At 39.7% G+C, this 11,592-nt stretch overlaps 1 protein-coding gene across 3 annotated transcripts; it reads right to left on the reverse strand.

The window, feature by feature from the left end:
- Positions 1-792: 792 nt before the first annotated feature.
- Positions 793-11,355, reverse strand: LOC108893802 (dixin). Of its 3 annotated transcripts, none has more exons than XM_018692169.2 (21): positions 11,084-11,355; positions 10,203-10,332; positions 9,838-9,963; positions 9,514-9,745; positions 9,199-9,300; positions 7,019-7,113; positions 6,820-6,923; positions 6,118-6,201; positions 5,760-5,813; positions 5,525-5,575; positions 5,328-5,432; positions 5,167-5,220; positions 4,984-5,055; positions 4,750-4,821; positions 4,587-4,652; positions 4,128-4,274; positions 3,698-3,761; positions 3,506-3,602; positions 3,156-3,264; positions 2,494-2,573; positions 793-2,411 (listed from the first exon to the last, which is right to left on the reverse strand). In XM_018692169.2, exons 1-21 carry the CDS (start codon positions 11,144-11,146, stop codon positions 2,402-2,404), a joined length of 1,917 nt encoding a protein of 638 aa, XP_018547685.1. In that variant the 5' UTR covers positions 11,147-11,355; the 3' UTR covers positions 793-2,401. The 3 variants fall into 3 exon arrangements, with proteins under 3 accessions (XP_018547685.1, XP_018547686.1, XP_018547684.1); XM_018692170.2 differs by having other exon boundaries at positions 4,128-4,277; positions 7,019-7,107; positions 11,084-11,354; XM_018692168.2 differs by having other exon boundaries at positions 4,128-4,277; positions 11,084-11,354.
- Positions 11,356-11,592: the final 237 nt, after the last annotated feature.

Raw genomic sequence — 11,592 nt, forward strand, 5'->3', positions numbered from 1 at the left:
CATTGAGATCAAGAGAGACCTGAGAACACAGTACATTTATACAAAATCACCACGAGACACTTCTTTTGCTGCAAAACAGGCACCACACACTTATGCACATGACCATACTGATTACTGATTAAAACAGTCACAAGTGTTATTAAAAGTATGAATTAGAGAAGTTTTAAAGTCTCTCAGAGGAATGAGCATCTCTAATTTTCAGCTGTGCACCAGCTTAGTCCAGTTCTAAGATGCATAGTTGAACACTAGTTTTCTCCAGCATTATCTACATCAAAACTTGTACTACTGTAGATAGCAATAAAATATACAAGGTTAACTAAAACCTATTATCACCTCAAACAGGTCACAGTCTAATAGAAGTAATTTGTGAGCATTGACTTGAGGCAGCAAATGTTTTGCATTTTTGCTTTAAAATTATTTGATTTTTGTAGCAGTTGCAGATTAACTTCTCTGGCTCTTACTTGTTTCTTTGGAAAACTTGTAAAGTAAGCTGGAATTTCAAATAAAGTTCTGTGGAGTGGTTTGGCTGAACAGCAGGAGTTTGTAATGACTGACCCTCTGGCAGCTCAGTGAGGTTTAAGAGGCCAACAACCCAGTCTATCCCAAATAAAGAAATACATTCCTAACTAGCAACAAACAGAGTTTTTCATCCATGGTGAAATATTCCAAACTAAGTACAGATGAAAATGTAGATGCATGTTAATTTTTAAAATAACAGATACTGTTAATTATTAGTAGGTACAGGGAAGTCCTCACTGTCTTCATACCATCATTAAAAATGGAACAATCACATCTTGTTTAAAAACAAAACTCAGGTTTTAATTCAAAATATGTTCCTCTAACATTCAACAAAGGGCTTTTTTTAACACCGACAGTATCCATATTTTTGTAAAAATTTCCGTAAACAAACAAATTGCTTGCTAACCATCTCATCAGCAAATTGTACGTTTTACAGTACAGGCAGTTATGGCATCCAAATGGGCTTCACTTAAAAAGTAGACTGATGCATATTTCACTTGGCTTATTAGTAAAGGCAAACACATTGATCCCCAATGGGAAGACAGAAGTAGAGTGAAGGAAACCCCACACACACACACACACACACACACACACACACACACACACACACACACACACACACACACACACACACACACACACACACACATGCACGCAAATCATAAATAGTATGTTGGTCCATTGTTCCTTGACTTCTCAGTCCACTTTAAACCTCTGATGTCAAATTCACATCCACAGCATCTTTTAACGGAAGCTGAATCCTCTCTGAATCTCTCTTTAAACAAATAGTCATAGTCTTTAACTTCAAATACTTAAGGATATAGTGAAAATATTTTACACAAATATACAAAACAATTTCATGAAAGTAAACAAAACAACAGTGCTGTTCCTCTGCATTTCTACACGAACATCAAAGTTTCAGCATCGTTTCTATTCACTGACAGCAGTTCAGTATGGGCCTGTTCTGTTGACATGCATGCCGATGCGCTACAGACTAATACTTGAATCCAGCACATCTGGATCAGATTCTGGATTTAGTGAAAGTGATTAGTCTGAAATACATTCAGGGGCTTTCTCTCTTTTTCTTTTTACAATAGACCTGTTTGTTTGGCCATCATCCTACTTTTCACTGTTACATGTTATATGTAATTAACATAAAATATAATACTTGCAATAATAGCTGTAGTCTGGTCAGTGTGTTTTTCAGCAGTAGATCAGAATGTGGACAAACTGTGCAGCACAGGAACAAAATGAACTGTTTACACAGTTTGACTTTTTCTGTCCTTGAAACATTTGTATTATAAAAGTGGTACTTTCTGTCTAACCCAGATATTTTTCTGTTTCATTCTAAGGTAAATAACACTGTGTATTTACTTCACATTCACAATAAAAAACTGACATGTAACTGGGTTAAAGAGCAATAGACAATACATATTCCTAACATGTAATGTGATGGTGTTTTTTTAGAGACAACATTGCTGCACAAGGAATAAAAAGTGATACTGAACACTTAAAATAACTGGAAATTTTTTTCCAATTAGAGGTGAAACAACAACACTACTATGGTTCTAGAAGTAGTTGATTCTAAATAATGTTTCTATTTTTGAGTCCAGTTTCGATATTATAGTTACAGCCTGGTAATAATAAGCACATGATGGAAATAGCTTTCCTCTGTAAGGCACTGGGTTTCACGATGTTCTTGACATCATTTACAGATTTACACATTCTCCAGAGTGAGTCAGGCTCAGTGTGGTTTAGTACCAGCTGATAAGCCTAAATCTCTTGTTGACAAGTCTTACAGTATCTTGCTGATAAGTTGAATCTCAAAAATCATCCATTTGTGCCTCTTTTCTGAGCAGTGCCATGCCCCGTCAGCTTGGACCTATAACGGCCTGGGACAGAATAGATAATGAGGTGTTTACAACCAAGAGTCAGAAAAATGAAGAAAGAGATACAGATCAGTCATGTTGTCACCTCTTGTCACCACGGTCCTCTTCTACCCAGGCCACTATTTTTCCTTCCCAACCTGGTACAATTGCTCCATCCAGGAACACCTGCACACAGAAATAAGTACATGTTACCTTCATGTGTAAAGATAACTCTGATTTCTCTGCAACTTGCTGTTGGAATGTGTTTTTGCACAGGACAAGGACTGAGGACTTCATCCCCCATCTGAGTTTCTGTCGGGTTTGTCAAATTAAATGTAAGACTTTTTTTACAGACCTTTTCAGTATCTCACATAATGCAATTTAATACCTTTTTCTCAGTAAAAGAATGACAGAAAACCAGTAGGAACAAGGCTTAAAAATATTTATCAAGCACATTCATTAATTCACATTTATATTCAAACTTTGCCAGTATTTTCCAGTTGTATATAACAATAATTCTTAGTGATATAATTACTCAGTAATGTCATCTGGTGCAGATAAGTGGCAGAAAATTGCTGGATAAATTTACCAATTAAAAAAATCCTGACAGATTAGTGTCTTAAGTTGTGACTTCTTAGTGCATTAATTAATTACGTACAGTAACTATTACCCTAAAATACCACAGAGTTTTCATTCTGATAAGTGTGCACCAGGTTTACTATTACTGTCCTATTATTAAAGTATTTACTTTCCCCTGCCTTCTCTTACCTCTTCCTTCACAGTGCCAAACTCAGGGTCCAGGGCTTTAAAGTGGTACCTGTAGTTTCCCTCTCGATCCACAGCTGCCTTAACATCCTTAAGAGTTACCTCACCCAGCCTATGCAATGATTACAAAGAGACTCACTCATCCACATCTTGTGACATTTTATTCATTTTATTTCTACCTTTAGGCCTCAAGCCTAAATGCATGTGTTTATCAGTGACACTGCTGGCTGGCAACCAATGGAGTCTGAGCCCAAAGGTCCTTTTTTTTTTAAAGGTGAATTAAGCAAAAAAAAAAAAAAAAAAAAAACCTACAACATTTTCAAATATTTCAGAAAATAAACACAAACACTAACCTCTTCGGTATATTGATCATGGAGGGTGTTGGGGATTTTCCAGTGAAGTACAGGATTTTAGTAGAGGCAGAGGAACCACTGTGAGGCTGACAAACCTCTGTAATGAACAACAGAAACACAGTTTGTAAGGATATAAAAACTCTGTGTATACATGCATTGAGAGTTAGAGTGGCATATGTTCGAACAACTTACTTGTGCAAGGCCAGGTGTCAGAGTCTGTGTGTTGACCTTTGCGTCTTGGAGATTTCCCTCTTCCCTGTAGTATTAGGACAAATGTTGAGAGCCCCTCATGATTTTGCTTCTCTACAGTTTGTCAAAAGTAACTATCCTATCTAAGAAGATTTTAGAGTTTTAATCAATTTTGTAGTATCCTGTTACTGATGCTCACTCATTAATCAATTACATAGTCAAATCTGATTTTAAAGTGGCAGTCGGCTCATTATTCAACAAGTCTGTAGTTAACACTTCGGCCTCTGACATGGCCGTAACAGTGATTTCACACAACAGCCTCAACCATCACTTAATGTGAAACCACGCAGCTTTGGTTCCAGTACTGGCAGTTTCTGACAGAAAAATGTGTTTGCAAGACTCAGGTGTGTTGATGCTTGTGTGGCATTAGTACCCTTGGCGTATGCAGAACGTGCAGTCTGTCAATGAGTGATACTATCCCCTGCTCCAGGGTGTCCAGTGTATGGTGCTGTGGGTCGTGGTCTCTGAAGTTGTTCCTCAAACTCCTAAGTGAGTCTCTGAGCAGTTGAACCTCCTCTGCCTGCTAACGGAGCACAGACACACAAACAAACACAAACAGCTCATTTTATTGCTGTGCACTTTTATTTTTTTTTACCTGTCTCCAAGGTGATTTACTGCTCATAACAGTCCCATCATAAGCATTTCTTTAGCTATTCTTTAAAGTTAGAATGGGAGTTCTAGTGTTTCATGTGGTCAAATTACAGTATGTAGGTGAAATGCTGCAGGGCAATATAATGCAAGAGTATAGCTGTGTGATGCTTTGTTAGTACCTTAACATGTAGAATAATATAAATAGGTCTATTCACTGAACAGCCATAGAAACAAAACTTACGCCTGACATAGAGGGAGCTGGATTTCCAGAGTAAGAATATCCATTGTTTTCTGTGCCAGTGGGAATCTTTAAAAAAAGGGGAGAAAGTGTGAATATGAAACCTAAAACTCAACTCTTTCTTAAGATTAGAGTGCCAAAAAAGTCAGTAAAGAAACTATATTACCTGTTGCAGATCTCTACTCATTAGCTCCTGCACCATGCTGTTTTTATGCTCCAACTCTCTTTGCAATTCATTCTGCCAAAGACATACAATCAGACCTCAAAACACACACTAATATAAACTTGCTTGATATTAAAACTTAAATACACTACATTCTCCAGCATCAAAGTAAGTCATAGTATTAATTTGCTGATAAAAAAAAAAAAGTTTAATTTTCACAACTAAAACCCTACATACCTGCTGTTTTTGGCTTTCTTCAAGCTTGTGTTTGAGTTGCTGCAGCACTCTGTCCTTCTGTCCCACCTCCTTCTGCACCAACCAAAGAGAATAGGTAGGGTTTATTATTGAGCTTTAAGATAGACAATTATTAAACTACAGTTACAGTGATCAAACCAAGAGACAGGGATTGCAGCGCCTCACCTTGCATTCACTCCACAGTCTGTTACATTCATCTAGCTTCCACTGCAGCTCTGCCTGCAACACATTTCATAGAAGTGAATTTGTAGCACAGTGTATTGAAGTTTTTAGATTCACTTTAATGAAAACAGAATGTGAGACTCAAGCATTAATATGTTTGGTACGTTCTGGTTGTTGATTTCATCCTTCGTCATGCTGGCTCTGAGGAGCTCTTGCTTCATCTGCAGTATGGAGGCCTCCTGAGTGCACAGCCTCTGCTGTTGGGCGTCCTGGACATTTTCAAACAAGCAAACAAACAAAAATTAGTAACTTAGTCAGCAACTTTTCTAGTGTACAATTAGAAGTCTATTCTTTGTCTCACCTTGACTCCCTGGAGGTTTCTCATCTCCTGCTTACAGCGCAGCAGTTCCCTCTAAAGCAAACAGCAAACAACACGCTCTGAATTAAATATTAATCACAGTGTGCCTTGCAGACGTTTATTCTCTCAGTAATAAGACAGCTGAGTCTTATTTACGACAAAAGAAAAAGAAAAAGAAATAGAAAAAAAAAAAACACACTGGAAGGCTGAAAAGAAAACAAATGATAAACTCATTTACCTTTAGCTCCTGAGCCTCCTCCATACTCTGATCCAAACGACTGCGAATGACTACCTGGAAAGAGAGCGAAAAAAGGTGTGTGAGTACCACAATGGACTGAGAAAGACGGGAAACTGATACCCGTGTCACCCTTTGACACACACCTAACTACGCACGCGCACACACACACACACACACACACACACACACACAAACCCACAGTTAAGAAAAAGAAATATGATCCGCGCTGAATACAAAGAGCTCGTGTAGCAGAGCAAAAAGAAAATGACACAGAGAGAGAGAGAAGGACAGAAAATGACATCAGGACTGAGAAAAACAGGGATGAAAGACTGAAAATAAACAGATAGACTATCAGTACCAGCTGCTGCTCAGCGTTGCACTGGTCCAAAGTCAAAGACACATCCTGCTCATCCTCAGGCAGCGAACCATGCAGCAGCAGGGCCTTTGGAAACACAAAGGGTAGAACATGTGACACCAGTTTGTACCAGTTTGTACTTCGGGAGTTAAGTCACTGTGCTCAGAGAAGCTCTGACCAGTTAAAGCATTAGCTGACTAAGTTGTATTAGAAGTGTCATGAACCCCACCAGATCCCACCCCCTCACCTCTGCACAATCACTGCACACAACCAGGAGCAGTAAACAGAGGTGCAACTCAGACATGATCTTACACTGTTTTCATACTGAAAAACACTGCAAAGTGTGTTCTGAGTCCCAGTTAACCCAGAGGCATTACTGCCAGGAACTAAGCCTTAGTCTCTCCAGTGGTGAAACATTGTTTTAATCTTGTGTAATTTTGTTGTAAGAGATCTTGAAATCACCTGAGGAAAACCCTAAGGCAGCTTAATTAGCAAAAATAGGGCACTCAATAAGTCTAAATGTCACTGCTGGTATTTTGAGATTCCCCTTCTCTTTTCTTGCAGCTAATGTAAATATATGAAAAAATACAGACAACACACTCAGCACTTAAACTTTCCTAAGGAGGTCAACAAAAAGTTACGCTGGTTGAAAAACACAAGTACAACACTCACACAATCAAAATCACAACCTCAATATGCACATACCTGTAAAGCGGACACCATTTTACGTGTCTCCTGCACCTCCTTCTCCAAAGTTTCATCGAGAGAATCCTCCCATGCCGACTCCACAACAACATGGGATGACTCGGCTGCACGCACACACACATAGCACACTGTTACACGTGTTCCGCAAGAAGGTCTGAGGTTAACTATAGAAATGACACACCGGCGGGACAGAACTCACCGCTGCTCTGCTTTTGTTGGCGGTCTTCCTGCTGTCTGTCTGAGTGGCTGCTGGGTGGAGCTCTCGGAGATGACAGCGGACTGACGGAGCTGAGGCTCGAGGAGGACAAAGCACTGATTAATCGATTTATTCCAGAGAAGCGTGGGGGTGTGTGCATGTATCAGCAAAACCACATACACACATGCTGTGCAAATCTAGTGCTACTACATACTACGCTGACATGACTGAGTGACTTTCTTTATTGCAATAATATTGGCAGTCTAACAAAATGCTTATGGAAATTTGTGAGTAAAAAATTAATTAAAACTGTCACTCTGAATACATGTCCCGCTGAAGCCCTGTCTGTGGTCTCAGTAGTAATAGAAAACAAAGACAATCACCAAAATCACATTTTCCACAAACAACATATTAGTGGAAAGTGTCTCTTTGAAAACTAATTCTCTTTTTGCTGAAACGCTGACTCATATCTGGACAGAGGGACTGTCAGAAAGGAAAGGGAACAGACAGAAAAAAGCAACACATGAGAATGACACATATTCTCTGAAATCCTAACTTGCAGTGAAAAATCCTTGCACGTCTTTGCAAATCAAAGCACTCCAGACTGCACGATGCAGACAGACACTACACTTAATTTACAGTCTTATTTCACATTGCGTTGTAGCATTGCAGAATTATGGTAAAGGAAGCATAAACTCACACAGACTTGCACAGGAATCCACACACTTGCACTGCCTCGCAGTGTCTGGTCTTACCATTTAATCTGCGTCCCCCCCATAGTGAGCTACAGGTGGTCTAAACTGTGCTTAACACTTCCAAGGAGTCTGCGGGCCTCTGGCATCAGCATCTCGACAAACCCATGACAGCTGGTGATTTTCCTTACACCGACACTCCCCGCCCCTCGCCCTCCAGCAACCCAACTGTTACCGTGGCAATAGACTCAGCATACACTGTTTAGCATCTCTCAGTGAATTAAGCTACATATGTGACGTTATAGTTCTGTGGAATGTCTGTCTCTTTAAAGAAATCCACATCATCACTCTAAAAATAATCAATGCATGCACATCTCTCTCTAGAGGAATAAACACATAAACACACACACACACACACACACACACACACACACACACACAGACAGGTCTGCACTCACGATGATGATAAAAAAAATGAAAAAAAGAAAACCACAGAAAACGACTTCAAACCAGACATGTGATTGGAGAAGACAGAGACTGATTATTCCATTTTTCTATCATCTGCCTCATCTGCCGACACACACACACAAACTCACACACACACACAGCAGAGTGAAGTTTGAAGTGTACTAAAACCAAAGTCATATGGTTTGTCAGGCAGCGCGACACACAGACATACACACTCACACACAAATAAACCACAGAATGTAGTCTACTGTTCCAAAAGTGTGGAGAAGTAGGTGTTAAAGATGCCAGATAACAGAGAACTTACATAAAATTAACTCCTGGCCAAAACAACTGAATCAACTGTACAGTATAAATAGCAACAAAACAGAGTCTGTTTTCTCCCAGACAGCGAGTTGTACAGTCTGATGTAAAAATACTCTGACCAAAAAATCAGCTTTTTGTAACAAAAAAACAAATAGCAAGTTAAATTACATAATTATCCAACTTTTTCTTGGGCCACTACACTACAGTAACCTCATAGATACATTTAGGGCAGCAATGCTAACATGCTCTTAAGTGAGGCTTTAGTTTTATAATCTCTTTATACAATCATCACAGCTCTGCATTATTTAAACTAATGCAACTTCACGGCATGGTCCAGCCCATTCTGAGTATATGAAGTATGAATGTATCTCACACCTTTGAGATTTTACAGAATGTACATGAATCAGGAAATGAGCACTATCTATTTTTGTCAGTCCTCAGCAAACAGTTTCTAATTTACATGTTGCATTTAAGAGCTCCACAAAGCTAGTTATCTACTTTTCTACTGAGGATATAATGTTGACCTGAATCAAATCTTCCCTTTACATTAGATTCAGAATTTATAGTATGCATGCTGTTTTATCTCACTGTCAAGGCAATGTACAGGAAGGGCATTCGCTATGGATCATTAAATTCCTCCTACTACTACTAAATTTGATGAGTCATGGGATGACTTTTTAATTATTAGAAGAAACGTGAGTTCATGTAAAAGTAGATTACCTGCTAGGCTGAGGATCATCCTGTTCTTCTGGAGCCCCTCTTTCATACTGCTCAACCAGTGCACGAACACACACACTCTTTTCTGCATTCAACCCCCAGCCACTGAAAGATGGAAAGCAAAGCAGATTTATCTATTCAGCAACAAAAACACAGAGACAAGCCATATTTCAAGCAGTTGTGAGGATGGCTGTTTGTCCACCAGAGGCCAGCAAAGACTACACACGTGTGTAATAAATTCTGGCTGTGTGGGTAATACAGAAGGATAATGACAAGTGTTGGGGTCTATGTTTATGATTGTTGTCGCAGCCAGTGTACCTGTGGATACGCGTGACACGTGCAGGCTGTGAGGCATCATATCGTGCTGACGCCAGTGCAGCAGCAGCACCTTGTGCTAGTGCAACAGTGGATAGAGGGTTGTGGCTGGCATGGCCTCTTGTCAAGCTCCTCCCACCTCCAGAAGCAGCCCTGTGGTTGGCTGTAGGTTTGAAGTGGGCAGCCAGCGCCAGAATTATCCTCATCACAGATTTCAGATTACCATCAACAATGTCTGCAGACAGAAAAGGAACAACACGTGAGAAACACCTGCTGTCGAAATGAGGGGAAAGAGAGCAAGAAAACACAGAATTTCCTGTGATTTACCTCTTGCGGATATGTGTGGCATACGTATGTGTCTGGAGGAAATGAACTGCAAGACTTGCTCCACATTCTTCCTGCTTTCTTCTTTGTTTTGTGGAGCCACATACACTCCTTCCAGCACCTCTCCAGCTGCAAATTTGATGGAGATTTGAGAGAGAAAAAATTTACAAATTCTTTGTTGGTTATTATTGATTAGGCATTTTACAAACTGATAAATAAAACTATGTAACTATGTAAATAAAGTATTTTAAACTTAATAATTAAAATTTTAAGGTTAATTTCCTGAAACCATTTTTCCTCATTCTCCCTCAAGTATTACTACGCTGCATGAGCCTTTTATGAGTGTAAATGTGCATATGTATATTTACCAACTATTTCTATGAGTTGTGTGAGTACCACTCCATCCTGCAGGTCATGCCTGAGATCTGTGATGGGCTTCAGGCCCGGCTTCCTCTTCAGCTGAGAGTTCACCCAGGAAACATACGCTGCCAGCTGCTGCTGCAATCCATCAATCAGACACACAAACATCCAACAAACCACAGAGCAACACGTACACAAATACACAGCTTAGAGTAGGGGGCAAATAAGGCTGAGACGATGGCATAACAAATGAGTTCCTTTGTTTATTATGTTGGGACGGGGGGAGAGAGGGTGGGGGTACAGAGTTAGCCTATTGTCCCACTGCCTATTAAATTTTTACTTTTGTTGAGGAGGTCAATCATATAATTGGTGTTCAGTCCACAGTTGCATGGGTCCGCATGTGATTCACACAGTTCACCCATCCTACCTTTACCCGTACCGTTTGGTCACGTGACAGCCCGTCGTCCGGGATACGTTACAAAGAACGCACCCCATTTTGCACACAACAGAAAATTTTTACTTTACGCTAACCTCAATATGACACTTGGTGTGTTTATGGCTTTTTAAGAGTCACACCAAAGCTACTTAGTAATTTTATTTCCTGACAACTACTGCACAGCTATTGCTGTTGTGACCTTAACCTCACAATATCGCCAGAAGTCGTTTTAGTATTTTAGTCCAAACTGCATATTAACTATTATCTACGAGCTTTGTCAAAGATAACGTTAACATTAACTTAGAACTGCACGCCTTTTTTAAACCTAAAATCATGGCCCTTTATTGTTTGCTGCTCTAACTCTTAGTTGGTTAGCAAATTTGACAGTCTTCCGCTAAATAATGTATAGCTAACCTAATATAATAAACATTAGTAACGCAGGGTAAACGTTACCTCGTTAAAGCTGCCGTGAAGAACCTCATCCAGCAAACTTCCTCTAGACAGTGAGGCGATCATCTTTTAACTCGAAAACCCATTTAAGCTAGCTAGCTGGCTAGCTTCATTGACTCTCACACGACTCGCCTGAAACAACAGGCAGACCCCCCCACCCCTCGTTACTAACTACCGCTGTACTCCAGCAAACGTCAACAAACCGAGACAATTGAGGGATCGGAAGCGACAGCTACCGTTACTCTGGCTAGAAAACCGGTGTCAAGTCACCGAGCCACATGGAAATACACAACTTCCGGATGCTGTTTTCAGAATAAAATGATCATTGACGAACGCTTCCGGAATAAATATTGTAATAAATTATATCAGTTTGTCACTAGATGCAACTATATGTTACCGATAACAAGCTTATGTTACTCAGTGCATAAATATATAATTATATAAGTATAGCTACTATTTGATTTTTCTTGATTCCTGACTACATGTGTCATTTAAATCAGTGATGGAAAGGA

This window comes from Lates calcarifer, linkage group LG20, assembly GCF_001640805.2.
Source record: "Lates calcarifer isolate ASB-BC8 linkage group LG20, TLL_Latcal_v3, whole genome shotgun sequence".
NCBI lineage: Eukaryota > Metazoa > Chordata > Actinopteri > Centropomidae > Lates > Lates calcarifer.